Below are 25,202 nucleotides of genomic sequence, written 5' to 3' on the forward strand. Positions count from 1 at the left end.
GAGACTGAGGCTCGAAGCCTTCTCCGTGATTGGCTAGCAGCACGGGAAACCGGCTATGTTTTGATGATTGGCAGGCGCCAGACATCACTCGGAAACCGACTTTGCTTGGCTATTGGCATCCTGAGGGAGGAGGCGGGATTAGTTTTCGTGTGGTGCTGATGATTAGCTGGCGGCTGAAAGAGTTTAGGGTGTTGGGAGAGAGCCTGGGAGGGGGGCAATCGGGGTAGCTGACTTCCTTCTCGTTATTGGCTGGTGAAGTGAGTGGGGGTGGTGCGAAGGTCCTGTAGCTGCCTGGGATTGGAGGATGCTGGCGTGAGTGACAGACAGGGGGGCGAGCTGCGCGACCAGCGGTTTGTTTTTCGGAGCGTTCCTGAGGTGGAGAACGGTGGCCGGACCGAGCGACTGCCGGACTGAGGGACTGGTGGGCGGGCGGGCCGAGTGGCACTGCCGAGGCCGGGCTGGGCCAAGCCCGGGAGCGCCCGGGATGTAGCGGGCCACCCTGCCCATGCCACAGCGCCCGGCTGCGGGCGGAGCCGGAGCCGGAGCCTGGGGAGGCGGCGGGGGCCCTGAGCGCAGCCCGCGGCCCCCGTGCGGAGCCAGGCCCGCTGCCGTCCCCGCCCCCCGGGCCCCCGGCATGCAGCCCCTGCTGCGGAGGTGACACTCCTGGGCTCGAGCCGCCGCCGCCATCGCCACCATGGGTGAGTGTCGCCACCGCCCCGGCCTGTGCCCGCGCTGCCTTGCGACGCCCCGCCCCGGTCGGAGGGGAGGAGAGCCCTGGGCCGCCGCCTGACAGGCATGGACAGCTCGCCCAGCCCCGGCTGCGGACGGTCGGCCCCCCGCCCACCCGCTTGCGGCGCCGGGGCCGGGTTTCTGGCTCCCGAGGCCCTCCGGGGCTGCCCCGCCGGCCGAGCCCACTAGGCAGCCCTCTTTCCGGGAGGCGCGGAAGGCGCATCCCGAGGAGGAGGAGGAGGCGGCGGCGAGACCCAGGGCCAGTGCTCCGCTGGGCAGCCGGCTCCAGCCCCAGCGAGCCGGCCCTCGAGCCCGAGGGAGGGGGAGCGAGAGCGCAGTGTGGGGCCCGGGTTGGAGGCTGGTGCAGGCCCAGCTGCTGTTGTGTCTTTTCCTTGATTTGCTTTTTTTTCCTGCCTGTGTCATTTCCTTCCCTTTGCTCACATAGGCCAGCCTGTGAGTTCCCGGGGCTTGCTTTCGAGTCCTGGTGCGCGCCCCAGCGCAGGGGGAAGGGCGTTCGAGGATCGGCTGCGAAGTGATTAAACTCAAATCTCTGTTATCAACAGCGTGGTTGAGAAATGCGTGCTCCACGCAGATTGCAGAAGGTTAGGAATGTAGGGTGCTGCAGATTATAGTTCTTCCTCTGCTTTTTGAAAGATTCATTTGTGGTGTTTTACGTCTATTATTTTTCTCTTGTGGTATTCCTGAAAATTATGTAACTTTTGAAAGACATTTGCTACAGAAAAGGTTCTAGGAAATCATTTCCTTTTTGTCAATATTTGCCGTTTTAGCTGGAAGATGTAATCTAAGAAAAGCTGATGATGTCTTCCACACGCAGCACTTGAACTAGATTTCATAGCCTTTTTAGTACTTAACAAATGACCATTGGAGCAGACAGGCGGTGTAATACTGTTGTCCCCATTCACAAGAATTATTATTAAAAGGGTGAACTTGAGTGAAAAAGGATTCTTTGCAAAACCATTCATTGCTTCTCCGCAGTGTCCCATGTGAAGAGGGAATGTTAATGTCTGCTTTGCCCTAATAATAAGGTCAAGTTATTAGGGCATTTTGTAGGTTAAGTGTGTGCTGTGTCACATTGGTTAGATATTCATTTACGACCCATCTCCACACTCTTTGAATGAACTGCCTTGTTCTGTTTCATGCTGTCCCTCAAACAGTATAGGAAGGGTTTATTTGTTTGCTGGGCTTGTGGTTTCTTTCCAATTATGTTCTTTAAAAGTTCTTTCTCTTCTAGGGAATATCTCCCATGAGAGTTAAACATATAAAGGAATCCAATAAGGCCTGATGTTCAAATATATAATTCTACAAACATTCTTTGAACATTTACTATAAATGGGGCACAGAATTATTTTTGTCTTGTCTTCCCAAGGCTTTAAATATTTATAGAATTTGAACTAATCTTTGAATTGATTTATGAACCTATATTATAATAGTTAGTCTTTTATAAGTCTACTCTTGTCCTGTGTGGCAGCATTAAGTCCAAAAGGGGTTATGAAGAAATTGAGGTGTTCACCCTTTGCAAAACCAGTAAGATTGTCCAGATGTGAGGGCTACATCTCATTACCTAAAATAGATATACGAACCTGTTTTCAAGACATTTTTAAAAAATTTAAGTGTCTGAATTATGGGGAGGAAAGGAACTATATAGGTAATTTCAGAGTCCCAAAGGTGAAGGACCAGGAACTTTTTAATTTGCCCTTTTATCAGTTTTACATTAAAAAACTGAGACTGTGAAGAGGGGAATTAACTTGTCTGGTGGCAGCAATACGCTGGACAAGCCAGTTTAAAAACCACTGCCCTGGCTCTTTCTCCCCTTGCCATTCCCTACCTCTTTCTTTTATGTAGATGATCTTAACACACTGTGAGAGGTAGTATTGAGTTTTCTAGACACCGGGCTCTTTCATTTGTTTTGTTTAGAGCTCAGCAAGGTTATATGTACATAGTCACACACTCTGAAATACTAATTTTATTTTGGTGATGTAAATGATGAAAACTCATCCCCAGTTAGTTTGCTTTGGTTGCTGTGGTTCTAAATAAACCAGCAAGGAAGAGGCCCTGGGTTCAATCCCCAGCACCAAACAAATAAATGAAATAATTTGATGAAAAAGAAACATAGATTCCTTAATATCTTAGTTACACTTGTTGAACTCCATCCCAGTGAGGAAAGGACTAAGACTAATTTGAATACCCTGCCCTGCAGGTTCTTTTGTTAATAGTCATATTTTCTTGAGCTGTTCTATGCCCCAGACTCAAGCCTGTTTGGCAACTTGGATTGTTAATAAAAACAGGTCAGATTTTATATTGGTTATTAGCTCCAGTAAATTTCTAGTGGAAACTATACTTTGTAAATAACAAAAAATTCTTTTTACTTTGATACCATGCTATGTAACTATTAAGAAAAAAAAATGGGGTTGACTGGTTGTTATTTCTTGGTTACCGTAGAATTCCCTCCCAGTTTTAGTAATTGTAGTGGCAAGTGCTCTTAATAATACCTGAGAGTAATTCACTAGTGTTTATTTGGTGTTTTTATAAGTACAATCTGAAACTTAGTGGAATATATTACTGAAAAACATGTAATAACTTGGAAATGTTAAGGAAAATATAGTGAACTAAGTATAGGATTAAATAGACTGGTTCTAGTCGCTGATTTGATGTCAGAATCATGGTGACTTACAGAGCCTGTGTCTCTAGGGTTCCAAGGCTGTTGGGAGCTCCCTGGAAGACCAAATTCAATTTAGTTTGGCTAGAATATGATCACCTGTGTAGACTCAGAATGGTTATTAACTTTTGATTGAAACTTGAATTATAGCCAGGCGTGGTGATGCATGCCTGTAATCCCAATGACTCAAGAGTCTGGGGCAATTTAGTGAGACCCTCAACAAATTAGCAATATGCTGTCTTAAAATTAAAAAAGAAAAAAAAATACTGGGGATGTGACTCAATGATCAAGTGTCCCTGGGTTCAATCCCCAGTACCAAAAAGAAAAAAAGAAAACCTTGAATTGCAGTTTCACAAATCAACATAACATGATTTGTGATATTTTTACCATGTCTTAATGTGATTCCTAATATTTTTTTAAAACTGACAATTGGATTTTAAAACTGAATTTTAAGCACTTATAAAAAAGTAATAATCCATCCATTAAGTGCTAATTTGGTGGACACACAGATGATAAGAATCAATTCTGGTTCTATGTAAGCTATCCATTTATTTTTTTGCCCATTTGTCAAGTGTTTCCTATGTTCCAGGTGTAATATTAAGCCCTGTACCTGCATTATTCTGCTCAAGAAGTTATAGTTAGGTTAGATGAACCAAAAACATATAAACAATACAGGTTGAATATTACTGTTTTTTTTTTTTTTTTTTTTTAACTCCAAAACACTTGGGATCAGAAGTGTTTAAAATTTCAGAGGTTTTGGGTTTGGGAATATTTGCATGGCATTTACTGGTTGAACATTCCTAACTCATTTCAGATTTTGGATTAGGGATGGTTAACCAGTAAGTGCAACAAAAAAAAATATAGGTACTTTGTCAAAAGTATGTAAAGATTTGCAAGAAGGAGAGCACAGTTCTGTAACTAATGGTTTAACCACACAATCCTATAGCTTCTAGTTTTTTAAGTTAGTTTTTTCAAATATTAAAATATAAAGGTGATACATAGTATTTCTTTTTATGAGGAAGTAGTGGTTTTCTTTGTAATATGTATTTAAAATTTTTGAACTGTAAATTAATGTCAGATGCCTGTTATATATCCTAGAAACAGAAGAATAAACACCAGAATTTAACTTTGAGATTTAGCAAAGTTTCAACCATGTTATTGAAGGAGAAAAATTTGTGAACTGAGGATGGGGACTTTTTGTACATACTTGTTATAAAATGACGTTTGCTTGGGTATGGACAGGGTGGAGACATTGGAAATATGTGAAATGTCATGAAGAGAAAGAGTAAAATCTGACTCAGGGACACTCTGAAGCATAGGCTGTCCTGGGTTGAGCACTGTGATCAGATAATCTGGCAGAGCTGGGTAGAGCCTTGGCAAGATGAAGAAATAACATCATTAGTTAAGTGAAAACAAAGATAAAAATATTACTTTGGGGATTTGTATATATGGAAAAGAGAGAGTGTATGGCATAGTAATCAGACATCTTGCCAGATGACAGTGTTTATTGGAGGACACTGTGCACCTGGCAACTTTTCTGTATTTTTAGCCAGGAAAACTCTTACATGGGAAATGTCTTAAGACCCTTCTTTTAGATAAAAGTAATATCTCAATCTGGAAGGATGACTTCCTGCTGGAGCTAAAAAGAGGAATGTGTTGTTTGGCAGCCCCCATACCCTAGGTCAGGATTTAAGAGAAGAAAAAGTACATGCTGCTGGGAAATTATGGATACCTGTCTACTTAAAACTGCTTAAGACTTTCCACTTTGTAAGCCTGAACTCTGATTCTTGTTTTATATATGGCTTCTTTTGTATCATCTCTTTGAATGCTCCTCCCTTTCCCTTCATATGTTCCTTATTTCTTCCTCCTGTACCTTCCTTTCCCCCTCCCCCCTTCTCCTTTTTTGGAGTCTGGGTACTGGGCCTGACACATGCTAGCAAGTGCTCTACCACTGCACTGTACCCCACCCCTTTTTTATTGTACTTTGGGACAGGGTCTTGCTAAGTTGCCCAGGCTAGCCTCAAATTTGTGATCTTCCTGCCTCAGCCTCCTGAGTTGCTGGGATTTTAGACATGGGCTTAACTATTTTTTGCATTTAAGATTTATGCGTGTACATGTGCTGGGGTTAGAACCCAGGGCCTTGCTCTACAGCTGACTTATATGCTCAACTTCAAAAAGCCAACTGCTTCTCTCTCTCTTTTTTATTTTTTTCCTCTTTCTTTTCCTGCAATGCTAGGGATTAAACCCAGGAACTTGCACATGGTAGGCAAGTGCACTACTGAGCTATATCCCCAACCTTGGTTAATATTTTTTTATAAACTAATGTTTGTATGGTGTTTATTCTTTTACCCCTAGAATTGAAATACTTCCAAATAGCTTTTATAAATTTCTAATGGGGCTAGAATATAGCTCAGCAGTAGAACACTTGCCTAGCTTTTATGAAGCCCTGTATTCAATTCCCAGTGCCCTAAAAACAAGCAAAAGAATAAAACATTCTAATATATAAAATATGATAAATATTCAGTAAATGGTTATTGTTAATGATTAATAAATTTTCAGGATTAAATTTAAGTACTAAGGTAGATTAAGTAGCCTCCAGTTTTTTTCCACTGACCTGTTCCTACTGATAATAATAATAGCCAGCATTTTTTTTTTTAGTATTACTAAATGTTAGGTACCATGAGAAGTAATTTATAAGTTCATTTGTTCTTTTTTCTTTCTTTCTGATTTTTAATTTTCACAGCACTCTGTGAAATAATGCTTTTATTACCTCCATTTTACAGATGAGGAAATTGAGGTTTAGGGAGAATAAGTTTTGTTTATTTAGGAATATTACACTGAAGGGGTGCAAATAATTCAGATAAAATCACAGTCAAGGAAGAAATGCCTAAAAGAGCTACTTGATTTCCTTCCTGTCTTTATCCATGTCCTCAGTTTGAAGTATCTGTTGAAGAACTATTTTGCTTCTAGTAACTTTGACTTTTACATAAAAACAGGTTCTATAACCTTGTTTTACTTGTGTCAGGCGATAGTGTCAAACCATTCCTTAGTGTGTTCTCAGCGCGAAAACTACCAAACAGGTTTATCCCATTAAGCATCGTTGGGAGTTGGTTAGCTTTCTGGAGATGGAATTTGTCAACCCGATAAACCAGCTCTTATAATAGCATCATCTGATACAGAATTAGAAATAATTCTGCCAGTCATACTTGTGGATTTGACTCAAAAAGTATGTTTTATTCACATCCCTGTTTGTTCAATATAAAAATTTAGACAACTGAAATCTATACCCTCACCCCTGCAACCTCTCATCTCTCTCTCTCTCTCTCTCTCTCTCTCTCTCTCTCTCCTCTCTCTCCTCTCTCTCCTCTCTCTCCTCTCTCTCCTCTCTCTCTCTTTTTTTGCATGCCAGAGATCAAAGCCTGGGTCTTATGTGTGCTAGGCAAGAACTTTAACACTGAGCTATTTTCGAGATTTAAAATCTTGGTTGTAAGAATTAAAACAAACAAACAAACAAAAAACCAAACCAAACAAAAACCCAAGATAGTCCCCCCACTGCTCCTACCTCTAAGCTATATCCTCAGTCCAAAGTTATTTTTCTCTAAGGAATATATAAAGAAATTGCTAGAAAATATAAAATAGTGATGGGACTTATGTGTTTTAATTTTGACTAATGTCTTTTTGGAGATACCCACTTCCCATTTGTTGTCCCATGTGAATGCTTTCAGTACTATAACTGTGTTACCCTTTACAAATTTTTGTATGTGTTTTGAAGTGGAATCGTAGAGAAGCTACTCTTCTGATGTTTTTCTTGCAAGTTTTAAGTCTAATTTTACTTTTCTGGACAGACAAAAACCTCTTTATAGGCACCTTTGTCCTTCCTTTCCTTTACCTCCTCTGAGGTGTGGTGGGCCTCTAAGCAGAGTAGTCTAGGAAGAGGGGAGAGGCAAATAGTATGGGAGAAGAAATTGGAATGATGCTGTGTTTTCCTTTTCATTGGGGTATTAGAATATTTCCAAGGGACACATAAAGGGCAGAAGATAGGCACTCTATTTGGGAGTAGTCTTTTGCACTTGTTTCTTTTAAAGTTGTGTCCCAAGTCCCCAAGTGACTCACTTGACACCAAAGTGTGTGTAACAACTCATCCCCCATATTCCCTTCCAGAGCAACAGATTTAATTATTTTCAACCTCTAAATATTAATTGAATGAATAGAAACCTCGTGAAGGACCTAGGAGAATTTTGCAAAAGTTAGAATTGGGCTGATTTGGGTTCTGCTTTTGCTCAGTTGTTTTCAGTGCATGAGAACTCCAGTAATTTATGCTATTTCAAGGAAAAGAGATTAAAAGTAATGCCAGTAAGGTAGAGACAATGCATTGCTTGGTCAGGGAAGAAAAACAATAGAACTGCCCTTTGACTTTCCTATAGGAAGCAGAAGGTCTGTAAACTTTGTAGAGTTAGGGGGCCTATATTCAAATACAAGGCTTGTAAAAAAAAAAAAACCTCTGCTCCAAGTAGCTACCTGAAGTCCTTGTTTGGTACCTTTTTAAGATTTGCACTCCTACATATGATACTTTAAGAGTAGGTCTGGGACTGACTGTGTCCCATATTTAGCTCTCTCTGAATTTATCTTTTCATTAATACCCTGTTACACATGTGTGCTATGTTTTTTTTTTTTTTTCTCTTTTTTGTGGTACTGGGGATTGAACCCAGGGGCATTCTACCACTAAGCTAGGTCCCCAGCCCTTTTTATTTTTATTTTAAATCAGGATTTCATTAGCTCAGGCTGGCCTTGAGCTTACTATCCTCCTTCATCAGCCTTCCAAATTGCTGGGATTACAGGTATGCACCACCTGTGCCTTGGCTCCAACTTTGCATCTGTTTTTCCTGTTAAGTTTTTCTAATACTGGACAAATTGCTCTTTTTTAGTATCTTCCTTAGTTGCAATCAGTTGGCAAATACTGCTGCCAGACTTTTGACTGGAGCGCTTCTAAAAATTCGTTAAGATTTAAATTGTCATAATCTGATCTCATTTATCTACTTTAGTGAGGCATCTGCTGTAGTGATTGTTGTTACTGGGTCTGTCATTTTACCTAGGCAGAACCTCCTGAGTATTAGTTGTATAATTTATGGAAGTGCTTTGCTGATCTCTGTTTTAGTCCCTTAGCCCATGTGCTCTTTTTCATTGCAGATGAACAGGAGGCATTGGACTCGATCATGAAGGACCTGGTGGCCCTCCAGATGAGCCGACGTCCCCGTGCGTCTGGATATGAGACCATGAAGAACAAGGACACGGGTCACCCAAATAGGCAGGTATGTGTGGCCTTAACAGATTTGTTGGAGAGGGATTTTTCCAATGGGAAATATTTGATAAGTTAAGGCCACTCTACTAACAGCCTTGAATTCTGTGGTCCTTTCCTTCACAGTCTGTTAAATGGTAAATGATATATATCAACCAGATGTGAGTCTATGACCTGAAGTTCCAGAGCCTTGTGCATAGCATTTCATTTATAAAGAATAAAAATAGCTGGGTGCAATGATGCACATCTGTAATCCCAGTGGCTTGGGAGACTGAGGCAGGAGGATCTTGAGTTCAAAGCCAGCCTCAGTTATGGCAAGACACTAAGCAACTTAGTGAGACCCTGTCTTAAATAAAATACAGCTGGGGATGTGGCTTAGTGGTTGAGTGCCCCTGAGTTCAATCCCCAGTACCAAAAAAAAAAAAAAGAAGAAGAATGAAAATAATTATTTTACTTATTATGGGGAGAGTATTCATACAATTTTTTTCCTTTATTGATTATTTGGCCTTATTCAGATTCATGCTTCCTAACTCAGAAGTATTTTAGAGTATACCTTAGAGTGTGTATTCAGAGAAAATTAATTTTATATAAAACGTAATTAGGAAGGGAAATTTCATTCAAATGTTACATAAGTACTTGGGACACTGAGCCAGGAAGATTGCAAGTTCAAGGATAGCCTCTGCAACTAGCAAGACCCTATTTCAAAATAAAAGGACTGAGAATGTAGCTCGGTGGTAGAGTACCCCTTGGTTCAATCCACAGTACCCCAGAAAATAAATTAAAATTTTTTAAAATTTAAAAATGCCACATAATATATTCTAAAGGCAACAACGAATGACTTGTTATTATTATTTATAGTTGTTTCCCATTATTGACTCATAATATATTTTTGAGATAATATTTGTTTTATTGAGAGTCCTGTGCTGCTTCAGAAAAACATTGCTCATTTTTGTTAACATTTAAACCTGTGTGCTGTTGGGACTCTTCTCACCTCTAGTGTCATCTATTGTCCTATTTCCTGGGTACTTTGGCCTTCTGAGAGGAATGAATGGATGGGGATCTTTCCTCCCTAGTGGGTATCACCAGTGTTATATCTGATGGTGTTGCACATGTTTGATAAAAATTTGTCCATGATATCCATTCTTTCATGAGCTAACCTCTTCTCTCATTTGCATCTTGTCTACCAAATCTTCAGAAGTATCCTTGGTTCCTAGAGAAAGCATAAACATAAGGCTCTAGGATTTTTTCTATCTGTGGTCTTGCCTCCTAGAGTATTTCCTGCCTTTAGGAATTCTAAGGGCCCCCCCCCCCCTGGGGGGAGGTGGAGAGGATTATTTTTGTTCCATATTATTAGTGGAGAGATCACTTTAGAAAGCTTTCATTGTAATTATCTTACAGAACTGAGCTAGGAACAGATTAGGACCCATTCTTCTAATATTTTCATACATTATTCTGTCTAATTGTGTGGGTTCTCCTTGTCATAACTTATTTGTATTCAAAGCCACTTTTGGAAGGAGCATTTTACCAGAATTGAGTTCCCTCCCCCAGGCTTGAGCCTAATGACCTCACTTTCCTTCCTGTCTTCCTATGTGGAGTATGACTGCAAACACTGCTCCAGTTAGCTGATTTTTTTCCATACTGACCTATGGGCGTAGATATCAGTCAGTGGGTGAAAAGGGCAAGCTGTGTTGAGCTGGAAGACCCAAATGGACTGAGGGAAAGGGAGTGAAATAGTCCCAGATAGTTCCTTAACAGGAATTACCTTTTAGGAATCATTCTGTTTAGAGCCTAAAAGCTATTATAAAAGAAATCTTGATTTTTTTCCCCTATGTCTGCTGTTATGTTATTGGAGTGAAGTCAGTGGTTGGGAAAGTTGTATAAAGAATTGACTAGGGCTGGGGATGTGGCTCAAGCGGTAGTGTGCTCGCCTGGCATGCGTGCGGCTCGGGTTCGATCCTCAGCACCACATATCAACAAAGTTGTTGTGTTCTCTGAGAACTAAAAAATAAATATTAAAAAAACTCTCTCTCTCTCTCTCTCTCTCTCTCTCTCTCTCTCTCTTTAAAAAAAAGAATTGACTATTTTTTTAGAAATTAATCTTCATGCTACTGGCTCTTTGCACCTATAATTTACTTGAGTAATGTCACATTTTTTTTTTTTCTGTTATGTGGAGGATACAAATCATTAACCTCAGTTTTTTTGTTTTTAAAGAAAAAACACAACAGCAGCAGCTCAGCCCTTCTGAACAGCCCCACAGTAACAACAAGCTCATGTGCAGGGGCCAGTGAGAAAAAGACATTTTTGGTAAGGACCTGTATTACCTGTTAAAGCTGAAATGTGCTTTTAAATTTGCTATTCATTCTAAAAGAATGCAATTCATTTCCCAGATAAGTTGTTTTAGTGAATTTGTAGGGACCATTGGTTCCATGTTCTGTGCTTCTAATCATTTCTCACAACAGTATTCATAAACAGCCTCTCTCAGTACTAATAAACTTCCTGTGATGACAGAAATGCTTTAATATTTGTGCTGTCCAATATGGTAGCCACTAGCCACATGTGTCTGTTGAGCAACTGACGAACTAAGTTTTAAATTTTACTTATTTTTAATTAAGTTAAATAGTCACATGTGGCTGGTGACTATTTGAGAGTAAAACTTTATATACTATGTAAAGTATTGTTGATTTTTTTAAAAAGGAAATTAAGTCTGTGCTTAGAGATGGTAGAGATTCATTGGTGCCTTCCATTTCTACACAGGTCGTGAGTTTCTATAAATTATTATAAGTTCATCAATGGGAATCCTATCTAATGAAATTCTATTCTTTGGAGAATGTGAAGCTGTGACTCTAACATGACTGTTTTTGAAATTAAAGCTCAAGTTTTTATGCAATATTAGGTAAAAATCCAAAAAGTGTCAAGATGACTTTTCTCTTTAAGTCAAGGTTGTAGAATGATCTCTTCTGGGAAGCCTAGTAGCTTTTCACCAGGAGAGATAGTCTTCAAAAATCTTTAAAAAAAATTTTTTTTTTAGTTGTAGATAGACCTTTATTTATTCATACGTGGTGCTGAGAATTGAACCCAGTGCCTTACACGTGCCAGGCAAGTATGCCACCACTGAGCCATAGCCTCAGCCCCTTCAAAAATCTTGAAAGCAGAAAGAGACTGCATTTATAAAAGAGAGAAGGTGAAATGGGGGTGAGGGAAAATGCATGGGGGAGAAGTATTGACAGTTTACAGTTTAGTGTAATGAAAAGCATGGTGGTGGGGAGTAGGGGGAAGCTGGGGTTGTGGCTCAGCGGTAGAGCGCTAGCCTAGCACATGTAAGGCTCTGGGTTTGATCCTCAGCACCACATAAAAAATAAAGGTGTATATACATATTAAAAAAAGTACCTGGAAAGTGGACTTGGGACTTTACAATTTACAGAATAAATTAATGTTTGTTATTGTTGTTTATTGTTAGTTTAGGCCTAGGATAGGATGAAATAGCTTTTTTCATTACAAATTCTTTGCCAGAATGTCCATGCTTAGGAAGAAAAAGGAATGAAAAATCACTGCCTAATTTAAAGGGCTAAGAGATGCCAAACTGGGCTAAGAAATGTCAAATTGGGCTAAGGATTCAAATTGCAGAATTGCAGTTGAAGGTAACCAAGTATTTTGGCTAGTGGGAAAGGTTGTTAATTCATGAGTGGAATGATGTTGGCAGAAGCAAATAGCTCTTCAGTGTGCAAATGGCAGTGCTGGTTACAAGGCCAAGTTGAGACTGGCACAGCCTCATGGGGCTCAAGCTTGGCACCGCAAAGAAAATCAGAGGAGGTAGGTTCATTGATAGAAATGAAGAACTGAGGCCTGGAAGAACTGGGAAACCTAACTCAATATCTCTGATTGGCAGGACTTAAGACATCCTCTTAAGTAAACAGGGTTGGTAACTAATTGAAAAAGAATGTGTCTAAGAACAAAAAAACATTCTGAGCCACTATAGAAGTACTGTGGGCAACAAGATGCTCAGTTGTGAACCATTGGCCGGGAGGCTAGATCTGTGTTCTCTTTATTCTCTCTTCTATACATTAGGTCCCTGGAAGCCTACAGCATGGTTAGAGCTGGCTGAATATCTTAGGTGTATGGCATATCAGGTGTGATTGGGGCCTGTGGATAGTTTTGCAGGTCATGATATGTTAAATTCTCTCAGCTGGTATCCACTCACAGTGAGTACTAGCTGCCAGCTCAGTGGAGTTAAGAGAGCACTGGCCTAGAAGTCATAGAATTGTTAATCATCTGTTAACAAAGGATTTTACGATTTACTGAGTATTTTCTACAATGATAGTTAACAACATCAGCAGTTGTAAACATGTATAATGTTTTAATGTTTACAGAACTTTTTATTTTATTTTTTTATTTTTAGTTGTTGATTATTTTTATGTTGTTTATTTTTATGTGGTGCTGAGAATTGAACCCAGCGCCTCACACATGATAGGCAAGTACTCTACCACTGTGCTACAACCTCACCCCATACAGAACTTTTACACAAAGATAATTGAGTAGAACCAGGTAACAAACACAGATCTTCTGACTCTTAGTCACATTAATTTTACCAAATGTAAGTTATATAACCTTTCGGAACCTCAGTTTTTCCATCTGATATATAGACATAGTATCATATTGTGTTTACCTCATAAAGTTGTGGGTAACATTGTCAGAATGTATTTCGTACATTTTAAAACAAACATATAAATGTGAAGTTGTAGCTGGGTGGGGTGGAACACGCCTATAATCCCAGTGGCTTGGGAGGCCGGGACAGGAGGATCTTGAGTTCAAAGCCAGCCTCAACAGTGGTGAGGCGCTAAGCAACTCAGTGAGACTCTGTCTCTAAATAAAATACAAAATAGGACTGGGGATGTGGCTCAGTGGTCAAGTGCCCCTGAGATCAACCCTTGGACCAAAAAAGTATAAATGTGAAATTGTAGTGATTACATGACTTCTATTATGTTCTAGTTCTGTAGGTGTGAACTTTGAGGAAACAGTTTCTAAACCAAAACTATACATACTGTTTTGGAACTGAAAGTTCTAAGATTTTCTACCTTTATTGAATTGTCATTATCAATTATTTGATTGATGGCCTTGTGCAAACTTCTGGATCTAGTCCAATTTTAGAAAACTCCAGTAAAGGAAGAAATAGAATCTTTATTTCCATGATTCTGATTTCCCTTGAATCTTATCAAGATGGCAGGTAGATGCTCCATCAGAGCCCAGAGTCTGGATCTGACTCTCTAGATAGTCCACTAGTGGGTCCTTCTGAATGGAAAAGCTGCCTTTTTTGTGGCAGAAGTAAGCAGGGCAGACCCTTGGCTATCAGTTCTACAGGAAGAAAATTCCAGGAGCTGTTCCTCTAACAGGGTCCATGATTAAGCAGACTGCCTTTTGCTTTTACCATGATAGATCTGGCTCTTCAGGACTTCCCTTCTCTTTCAAGGGTTGTTGATAAGATGGCTGGCCAGTTTGAAAATAAGACATAGCAGCACACAGCCTGGTGTTTTTTTTTTGTTGTTGTTGTTATAAGTTTGGTTTATAATCATCTCTTCCGCTGATCTCTTCTGACTTTTCTGAGTTACATATACAAATAATATTTTTATTTTTGTTGCCCTTTTCTTTCATTTATTTACAATCTCTGGCAAAATAAGGACTTCAGTTCCAAAGATGTGGGAAGCCATCAAAGGTATTCAGCAAATATAGGAAGAGGGAGCAATACAGAATCAGAGAGAGGGTAAGACAGATAATGACTAACGGAGACCTTTGCCAGAACAAACTAGTTCACAAACCTTTGTTTAATAAACAGTGATTTTTTTTTCTGGATTCTCAAAAGAGTTTTTTTGGATTATATGTTCACATATCAGTCCAGACTTTGAGAAATTTGCGTCTTCGTAAATGTGGTGTTACCAGTGACATCCATTGCCCCTGCTGCTTCCTGAATCTGTAGCTCAACTTTGAGGCCTGCTCTGTCCCTTTTCGGAGTGTGACCCTCACTGTTACCCTTACTGATTAACTGGTGAACAGGGGACTTGAATTTCCTAAACCTGAATCGTTAATTTTCTTCCTTTTTTTGGGGGGGGGTTGTTTGTGGGGGGATACTGGGGATTTAACCCAGGGTTGATTTACCCCCCTGAGCTACCTCTCCAGTCCCTTTTATTTTTTATTTTGAGGCAGTCTCACTAAGTTGCTGAGGGTTTCACTGAGTTGCTAAGGCTACCCTCAAACTCTTCCCAGTGCCTCTTGAGTTACTGGGTTATAGGTATGCACTACTCTGCCAGCTCCAGAACATTTTTTATCAGCTATGGCACCTCTATTAAATTTAACATATGAGTATAGTCCAGCTTCCTAAACACATAAAAGAAATGTAAGTTATAGTCCCTGAACCCTAGGATTTATGCATTCTTACTGGGAAATGAAGAATACATAGAAGAATGGCAGGAAGACAGACAGGCAGGCAGGAAGGAAGGAAGGAAGGCAAGAAGGAAGGAGAGCAAGCGGGAAGGAAGGCAGGCAAGAAGGAAGGCAGGAAGGCAGGCAGACAGGAAAGAGGGCAAGCAGGAAGGAGGGAAAACTACTGTAGTGTATGACTGTACCTAATCAATTATATGGTCCCCAAAATGAGTGCTATGGGAAACCAGGAAAGTGAAAGGTGTAAACTTGAGCCAGAAGAGCTATGGAGTCATTTCATATGGAGGTGGCACTTGAACCATTCTGCAAAAGTTGTGTAACAGTTAGGTAGAAAGAAGGAAGAGTGGCACTCTAGGTCAGGAAACAGTTTGTTACAGGCTAGAAGAAGGAATAAATATGGCAGAAAATAGAGTGAGCATTGACTGGCTTGAGGGGAGAGTTCCTTAGAGAATAAATAATATGCAGTGGTTAGGTAAACAGAATGAGTGTAAAATCCCAGAGGATTTCAAATGGTGGTGGAGGATTTAAACTTTATTTCATAGTTGTGGGTATCACTGACTATTATTTGAACAAGGAAGGGACACCATGAAAGAGGTGATTAAGATAGTTGGGGCCACGTATGATGGCACATGCCTGTAATCTTGGTGTCTTGGGAGGCTGAGGCCGGAGGATGGTGAGTTAAAAACTTAGTGTGGCCCTAAGCAACTTAGTGAAACCTTGTCTCTAAGTAAAATACAAAAAGGGCTGGAGATGTGGCTCAGAGGTTAAGCACACCTGGGTTCAACTACTGGTACAAACAGAAGATACTTGGAACTGTAGAGGAAATGTAGAATGGGTAAGACGTGGGGAACTGAGAAGCACAGAGGTAGCCTTCAGAATCCAGTATCAAGAGGTGACGTCAGAAAGAATGGGAAGCAGAATCTCTTATCAAAGTCTTTTTTTTTTTTTTAAGAGAGAGAGAGAATTTTTTTAATATTTATTTTTTAGTTTTTGGTGGACACAATATCTTTGTTTGTATGTGATGCTGAGGATCGAACCCTGGCCGCACACATGCCAGGCGAGCGCTCTACCGCTTGAGCCACATCTCCAGCCCTCTTATCAAAGTCTTTTGAAGGGAGAAATTGGAAATTGCTATCTGTCTGTGAGCAGGGAAAGGAAGGAAAGGCTCAAACAGAACCCAGGTTTAGCTGAGAGAACAGAAGTACCAACTTAGAAATAGGGATACTGAGAAGGGAGACTCATTTAAGAGGGTAGTTGATGTAGACATATGTGGCTAGGTTAAGTGTGAGATTGCAGTGGGGAGAAAAACTGAGAGAGTGTGATGGGGGTATATGTGTGTGTGTGTGTGCCTGCACACGTGCACTGATTTTTGCAGGTCTACAGTATCTTTTTTTTAATATTTATTTTTTAGGTGTAGATGGACACAACACAATACCTTTATGTTTATGTGGTGCTGAGGATCGAACCCAGGGCCTTACACTTGCTAGGTGGATACTCTGTTGCTGAGCCACAATCCCAGCCCCTCCACAGTATCTTATCTGCAATTCTGAAATGCGGAGAGTTCTGCAAACTGAAGGATTTTTGTTTTTTAATTTCAAGCAAACTCATTTGGGAACAAAACTTACCTGAGTAGATGCAGAGCTATTTATAATCTTTCTCTATTCCACTTATTATGAATATTCATATTTTCACTGCAAAAATTAGAATAACTTAGATAAATAGTTTGTACTGTGTAACAAATGAACTATGAATCTCAGTGACTTAACACAATATGGCCAGTATGAGGAGGGAGAGGAAAGTGTTCCCCACAGTAACTTAGCAATTTGAGTTGAGAGGGTCCCTGCTGTCTTGGGATGTTAGACTGCCAGGAAAGAGTATAGAACTCAATTCTGTTTCTAGCTCTTGGTCAGAAATAGGCACAATGTCCTAAACTAACTTTAGGAAATGCACAAGAATGTAGGAAATACTTAAGAGCATTCTGCCTCTCCAGTGGGAGTGCTGCCCGCCACTGACCCAGGGATGGGGGAGGTATCATGTGGTATACAGAGTACACACCATATTAGTTCTCTAAGTCCTAAATGTGCATTTCGAAACACTTTGGCTGCAAGGATTTTGGCTAAAGGATAGTGGACCTTTCTTAGTTTTTAAGTATCAGGTACTATTCTAATTTATATAATTGTGTAATTTAATTATTTTGATAAATCTACATAAAAGATACATGCTCTTATGATTCTTACTTTTCAGATGAAGAAATTGAATCACAGAAAGGTTAAGTAATAACCTTACAAACTAGAGCCAGCATTTAAAGAAGGTGGTTTGACTCCACTGCTACATTTTAATAACTGCATATCTGCCTCAGATACATGGTAGGCAAATAAAGCTTTGATTCACAGATTGGGGCTGGACATAGAGATTTGAGAGTCTTTTATTTATAGGTTGACTTGATGAAATTTATCCTTACTGAGAAGAAAGTTGAGTAAAGAGGGAGAAAGCCAGAAACTGAAGATTTGAAGATTCATGGTCACATGGTGAGAGGGGTGAGAGAGGGCACGAAGAAGAGGAAACAGCAAAGAAGCAGAAGTAGTTAGTGTGTTAGGGGTTAGAGTGGTAGCAGGTTCCCAGAGGAAGACTTGGCCACCAATGTAAAATACCCCAGAGAGGTTAAGGAGAATGGTTGGCAGGAAGGAATTGAACTAAGTTACCTTTATCTGAACCTTCTTTATCCATATTGTCAGCCTGACAGGAGAAACAGATTTAGGAATTTGGCATATTTGGGTACACCATGTCATACATGGAAACCTGCATTTTGCTCTGGGATGGCTGTGGTATCATTAGACAAGGAATCTTTGTTTACACTATTTGCTAGTCACAGCCTTGGTTAGGCTGGAGTAGGAGTGATTTGTGGTTTGGAGCAAAAGTTTAATTCTTTCTCTCACTCTTTATTTTTGTACCAGGGATTGAACCCTAGGGACAATTAACCACTGAGCCACATCTCCAGCCCTTTTTTATATTTTATTTAGAGACACAGTCTCACTGAGTTGCTTATGGCCTCACTAACTTACTGAGGCTGACTTTGAACTCGTGATCCTCCTGCTTCAGCCTCTTGAGCTCCTGGATTACAGGCATGCAACATCATGCTGGGCTTAATCCCCTTTCTAACTAACCTCATGTAGAGGCAATGCCCAAGTTATAACCCTTAATGAAGCAAATTTAGTTCCTTCAGTCCTATAAAGGAACTGAAGAGGTTCTTTCATATGTATGTCTAAATATATTGTTCCAGTTTAAGCATGAGAGCTATTATTATATTTTTTTAAACTATCATCTTGTAAAATGAAAAAAAGAAGTAGATAAAAATCAACAAAAAACCTGAGGAAATCTGAATGAACTGTGAACTTAGTTAATACATGAATATTAGTTAATTAACAGTAACAAAAGGAAATGTGCCATACTAGCATGTTATTAAGGAAAGCTTAGTGTGGGGGGAGAGGAATATATGGGAAGTCTGCTTTATCTGCTCAATTTTTCTGTAGATCTAAAACTGTTTAAAAACATCTATTCATTAAAAAATAATAATAATGAGAGCTACATCAAGGTATGCCAGGCTATAGGCAGAATTGGTGAAAGGATATGGTAATCCACCTTCAGGGGAACACAGGTGAGCACTGAGGATACTTCAGAATCCATTGTGGGAATAGAGTGAAGCATGTCAGGGTGGACCATGCTTTGGAGGGATTGAACTCAGGGGCACTCAACCATTGTGCCACATCCCCAGCCATATTTTGCATTTTATTTAGAGACGGGGTCTCACTGAGTTACTTAGTGCCTCACCCTTGCTGAGTCTGTCTTTAACATTCTCCCATCTCAGCCTCTCAAGCCGCAGGGATTATAGGTGTGTGCCACTGCACCAGCTTGGAGGTAACTTTTGTTATGGCAGCCCCTTAGCTTTTCAGGGAAGAAGAAAAGAAGACTGTGAAAAAACTGCTATCACTAATATAAATCTTGAATTCATATGGTAACTCCTCCACAGCACTGCTCCATCTTCTGGCTTTTATTTATATGTGTGTGTGTGTGTGTGTGTGTGTGTGTGTGTGTGTGTGTACACGCACGCCCTTGTGTGTGTGGGGGCATGTTACCTAGAATACAGATCGATAGGAGCAGCCTACCTTCCTGTTCTATCTCCTTTATCTCCATCTACCCATAATCTCAGCCAAAGGCTCCCCTCCTGGTTTCCAAGTTTGCTGCATGATTGTCTCCTGGTTCTGACTCCACTATTATGCCAGATATAGAGTTTTCCATCTCTTTCTTTATAGTTCCAAAAAGTAAGTCACGTAACTTCCTTTGGTGTTCTTATTTATTTATTTATTCTGGGCGTACCAGTGATTTAACTCGGGAGCGCTTTACCACTGAGCCTCATCCCCAGCACTTTTTATTTTTTATTTTTGAGACAGGATCTTACTAAATTGCTTAGGGCCTTGCTAAATTATGATCCTCCTGCCTTAGCCTCCTGAGTTGCTGGGATATAGGTGTGTGCCACTAAGCCCAGTGATAGTTTCCTTCCTCAGTACTTGCATTAAAGCCCTGCATCTGTGAGTGAAATAAACATTTACCTATGTGACACTTAAGTTGTAGCATAACATGGTAGTTAAGATAAGAGCTAGTCTTCCACAGATTTTTAAGCAGTGATAACTTGACCTTAGGGAGACTTCCTTAACCTTATTGTAACTCAATTTCTTCTGTAAAATAGGAATAATAATAATACCTGTTGTGCAGATTAGTTCAATAAACATATAATATGCTTAGGACAATCTTGGTACATAGAAAATGCTCAAGCCAGGCATAGTGGCACACAAGTATAATACCAGCAATTTGGGAGGTTGTTACGGGAGAATTGCAAGATTGAGACCAGCCTCAGTAATTTAGCGAGACCGTCTCAAATAAAAAATAAAAAAGGCTGGGGCTGCAACTCAGTGGCAAAGTGCCTATGGGCTCAGTCCTTAAAGTTCAATAAGCTGGGTGAGGTAGCCCCTGCCTATATTCCAGTAACTGGGGGGACTGAAGCAGGAGGTTTGCAAATTTGAGACCAACCTCACTGATTTAGCAGACTCTGTCTCAAAACAATTTTTTTTTTTTTTTTTTTTTTGGTACCAGGGATTAAACTTCAGGGGCACTAGACCACTGAGCCACATCCTCAGCCCTATTTTGTATTTTCTTTAGAAACAGGGTCTCACTGAGTTGCTTAGCACCTTGTAGTTGCTGAGGCTGACTTTGAACTTGCGATCCTCCTATTTCAGCCTCCGGAGCCTGGGATTACAGGCATGTGCCACTGTGCCCGCCCACTAAAACAATTTTTAAAAAAAGAAAAGAAAATGCTCAATAAATGTTAAAAATTATTGTGTTATTATTAATTGATAAAATGACTTATAGGTTATATGAAAAGAAAACATCAGGGCTGTATGTTTTGGGTTTTGTTGTTGTTGTTTGTTTGTTTGTTCTTTTTTTTGTAGTACTAGGAACTGAACCCAGGGACACTCTCTCACTGAGCTACACTCACATCCCTTTAGTTTGAGACAGGATCTCACCAAATTGCTCAGGCTGGCCTCAAATTTGCAGTTTTTTTTGCCTTAGCCTCCCGAGTTGCTAGGATTATGAACATGTGCCACTGTACCTAGCTCAGGGCTATATTTGAAGAGTTATCACATTACAGGCCTTGTCCCTCAAGGGAGCCTTGCTGTCTACTTTTTTAGTACGTGTACTTTCCAGGAATACTGAGCTATTTGAGCCTCACTTTCCTTGTGTTTAAAATAACGGACTAGAGGATGGTATTCTTATATTCTAATTTAGTGATATAGTCTGGGTATCCTCTGGGAGGTTCCTAAGACTATTTCAGGGTCAAAACTTTTTATAATACTAGATGTTACTTGCTCTTTTCACCCTCATTCTCTTAAGAATATACAGTGCAGTTTTCCAGAGTAGCCATATATGTCATTGCAACAGAGTGAAAACAAAAACAAACATGAGAATCCAGCTGTCTTAGGTAAGGCATTAAAGAGATTTGCATTTTCTCAGTATATTTTTTGGAAAATACTATTTTTTAAGTAAAAATCTATATTAAGTATTAATATAAATATTATATTTAACAAAAAGTCTATATTTTTATTTTAATTGCTGTGTATATATATGTGTGTGTGTGTGTGTGTGTGTATGTATGTGTATGTGTATGTGTATGTGTATGGTACTGGGACTTAAACCCAGGGCCTCACACATGCCAGGCAAGCATTTTACCACTGAGCTACACCCCCAGTCTTAATTGCTATTTTTAAATGAATAAAAGAAATAAGATTAGGGCTGGGAATATGGCTCAGTTGGTTGAGTGCTTGCCTTGCATGCACTAGGCCCTGGGTTCTAATTCCCAGCACTGCAAAAAATAAAATAAAATAAAATAAAATAAATTTTCTGAGCTTCTAATATGGTAAATGTCAATGGATATAATCCACAGAAACAAAAGTACTTTGGGGTCCTCAATAATTTTTAGGTATAAATTAGAACCACTGTTTCAGTTGACCTAAAGCATTCTAGCCCCTAAAGGGAGAAAGAAGTTCTTTGTGTACTCTCCTACCTTTCAAGCCTGCTCCCTTTTCTGTCATCTTTGATTACTAATTATTCTTCATCTTTTAAAATTTATTTTTATGGGTGCATTATAATTATACATAATATTGGGATTTATTGTTGCATATTCATACATGCACATGATGTCTGTCTTCTTTAGATACTCTGAAGTCCTATTTTTCCCTCCCAAGCCACAATCTATTAATTTGTCTTGTCCATATAATTTTTATTCATTGAGCTTGAATTCTTTCTCTCCTTCATTTGTTATTCGATGGTTTCCTGATGATCATACTTTCCTTTTCTTCTTTCATTTTTTTCCTTCTGTAATATCTTATCCCCGGCCCCCTTTTTTTTAGTTATAGATGGACACAGTACCTTTACTTTATTTATTCACGTATGGTGCTAAGGATCAAACCTAATGACTTACATGCGCTAGGCAAGCACTCTACCACTGAGCCCCAGCCCCACCTTTTCTGTCATTTTTAAAATGCCTTCTGCACTATCTCTTTCTTGATTTATTCTTTAACATTTTCACACTTATACTTTTCCCTATTTCTGACATTTACACTCAGTTCTGTTCTTCGGTCCACTCATCCATTTAGCAAATATTATTAAGCACAAATATTATATGCTTCTCCCTTTGTTGGGCACTGGGGATTCAGGAACAAGATAAATGTGATCCTTGCCCTCCCAGAGTTCTCATGCTATCCAGCATAGTTACTTCAGATAGATCTGGGGACAGTTTCTAGGGTAATTTGTATAGGGTCTTACTTTACTCCCACTAGGTTAGCCTTGGTAGAATCATGTGAAATCCATGATAGTAGTAACAATAGCAGCAGCAGATACAAAAAACATTTGTCACATGTCTATTACTTGTCAGTTATTTTACTAACATTATCTCATCTAATTCTCAAAGCAACTCTGCAAGATGTGTTTAGACCTATTCTACAGATAGAAAAACTAAAACTCACAGAGGATAAGTAACTTACCTAAGGTCTATATCTAGAAAGATCGGCATCTAGATTTCTTTTTCTATTTAGTTGCATCAGCCAAGCAGTAAAGGTATCTTGGTCAGGAGGTGATTTGGTAGGAGAAATTCCAGAGCCACTTGTAGAAATAGTGTATGAACCTAGAAAGTTGTTGTTTCAGAGCACGGCAGTTAAGCTGGAACAGTTACCTAGGAATTTTATCCCAAGAGCTTTGTTGCCCCTGAGGTTAGTACTGGAAGTTGTAACTCATTGGAAAGGAATGCCTTTCTGGGTAGAGAAATTGGACCAGGAGCCATCAGGTGTGTGCTTAATGGTGATGTTTACTTAATGTTGCCAAGGACTGCCCAAGGCTTACCTGGGAATGTCTAGAGGAACACAAGTCAGAGACTGCTCTAACCTATCTATCATTCCTTTTGACAGAGTGATGTCAGAATCAAATTTGAGCACAACGGGGAGAGACGGTAAGTTGCCTTCCGATTGATGGTTGTGTTCATGTGTATGTAAGCTATCAGTATTGACTTTGGGAAGCAATACCCTGTCATGTTCCCTGTGGGACCACTGGGCTGGAGCATAGGGTTGATTGGGCATAAAGGGGAAAGTTTCACCTATCAATTGAACTTTGTTTCTGATCTTAGAATTGGAATCCATTTCAATTGCTGATGTTCTGTTATATTCTGTTATTGTGAGGTCTGCCATTTTACTAGGGGAGGAAATGAGAATTCTGTTTCTATTCCAAGTCATGGCTTCCAGACAACTGGAACTTCCAGACAGCTGCCACCTGTAAGCATTAGAGGGAGGTCAGGATGGTCCTGTGACATGATGCCATCCCTATCTTCTGTAGAATTGCCCTGGCTTTGTCTATATTGGGGCCATTGAAAGTTGGGTGAATTGAAAGTTTCTTCATGATGTGTCTTTAGGTCATGGGAAGCTATACTAAATCCATCAGTTTTAAAAGATTTCAGATCCTTTAAGGGCATAGAAAGAGGGAAAGCTTTCTGTTTTTGTTTTTTAAAGTCTATTCTGAATCTTACCTCATTGGTGAAAATAATGTTACTCAACTCTTCTGTCTTTTCCATTGTCAATATTTTAGTAGTAGTTGTTGTTGTCATTATTGTTATTATTTTGTGGGAAGCCAAGGTAGAAGCTCTCAGTGGAGAAAAAAAAATGTGACTCCACTTACTTTATCAGGTTATTTAAGGAAAAACATTTTAAAAATATACAGAACTCTGGTTGAGCAATATTTGGAACCCTGTTATGTGTATGCATATGGTCCATGTGTACCTAAGTGTGTCTAAGGGTGCCTTTCAGTATTTATTTCCCACTCTTTCCCTCTCTTTCCCATTGCTATTCCTCTTTTTCCCCTTATTTGAGCATCTGAAGAGGTGAAGAGCATGCCAATGAGAAGATCTTCCTACTTTAAGAGGACCTTAGTACCTCCACACATCCTTCATTCTGGGAGTTGTCTGTAGCTGGTACCTTTCAACCCAATTTGACACTAAGTCCAGAGGAGATTGATGGCTGCAATTCTCCCTTAATAAGATCCAATCACAAGCCTGCAAGGTTGGCGGAGACTACCTGATAGAAACCTCCTAGAAAGTGTGGCCTATGGAGCCAGAGTCCTGTTCTCCCATGTGGATTTCAGGCCTGGAGGAAGGAAGGTCCTCAGCTGCTCATTCTGCATTCTTCCAAAAACAAGGAAGTTAAATTGCCACTTCTTAGTTGCTGCTTTTCACACTTTCTGACCTGACTGGGTTTTGGAGGGATGGCCAAATTTGGTATAGCAGAGAATTTTCAGAAGTAGATATGAAATCAAAAGCTCAATTGTGTTGGAGCCTAATTATGCAGTTATGCTCTTCTGAATTCCCTGTTCCCAGAGTGGTGTGCAGTTACAGTGAACGGACTTACACTGAGAAAGTGAGTATGTTTGGTTTCAAAGAAGCTGCCAAATTGAAACCACAAATATTTAAGGTGGTCAGGCCTTCTGAAGCCCCAAGTGGCAGAATGTTGGTATCAAGGTTTTGAAAACTGTATTCTCTTTTTATTGAGCTGACATTTCCCTGTTTGTGTACTATATGTAGAATCGAAGACTTTATAAAGAGCAAGGGGAAGCCAAGTTCAAGCTGCTCTTTGCCAGACAGCTCTAGTTGCAAATATTTCATGTCAAGATTTTGTAGAGAAAGTTATGGGTTTCTTTACTTTTTACAAGGAATATGGTTGGATCTTTCTAAATGTAGGCCCTTACAGAATTAGAATTTACAGAAAAGAGGAACAAAGTAGCAACTTTCCCATTCATTCCTGTCAGGTATCCAGGTTGGTCATTGCACTTTCCCTTTGTTTTAGAAGGGTGGGGACCAGACTCCTGACCCTCCTCCCTCTTTGCCCCAGAGGCAGAAAAGGAGGAGTCTTTCCCTTTGAAAACCTCAGTGGCAGATAACATGGGGTTTGTTGTTGGGATATAGATTCCTGGTTGAAGCAC

At 39.9% G+C, this 25,202-nt stretch overlaps 1 protein-coding gene across 4 annotated transcripts in view; it reads left to right on the plus strand.

The window, feature by feature from the left end:
• The first annotated feature begins 339 nt into the window (after positions 1 to 339).
• Map3k3 (mitogen-activated protein kinase kinase kinase 3) overlaps positions 340 to 25,202 on the plus strand; it is a 69,141-nt gene continuing 44,278 nt past the window's right edge. For 2 of the 4 annotated variants that reach the window (XM_026402262.2, XM_026402264.2), the window contains exons 1-4: positions 340 to 698; positions 8,594 to 8,715; positions 10,914 to 11,006; positions 23,147 to 23,187. In XM_026402262.2, the coding sequence (XP_026258047.1) occupies positions 695 to 698; positions 8,594 to 8,715; positions 10,914 to 11,006; positions 23,147 to 23,187 (260 nt within the window). In that variant the 5' untranslated portion in view covers positions 340 to 694. The remainder of the gene's footprint in view (positions 699 to 8,593; positions 8,716 to 10,913; positions 11,007 to 23,146; positions 23,188 to 25,202) is intronic. The other 2 variants (XM_026402265.2, XM_026402266.2) reach the window with 1 other exon arrangement.

This window comes from Urocitellus parryii, chromosome 7 (assembly GCF_045843805.1).
Source record: "Urocitellus parryii isolate mUroPar1 chromosome 7, mUroPar1.hap1, whole genome shotgun sequence".
NCBI classification, from domain to species: domain Eukaryota; kingdom Metazoa; phylum Chordata; class Mammalia; order Rodentia; family Sciuridae; genus Urocitellus; species Urocitellus parryii.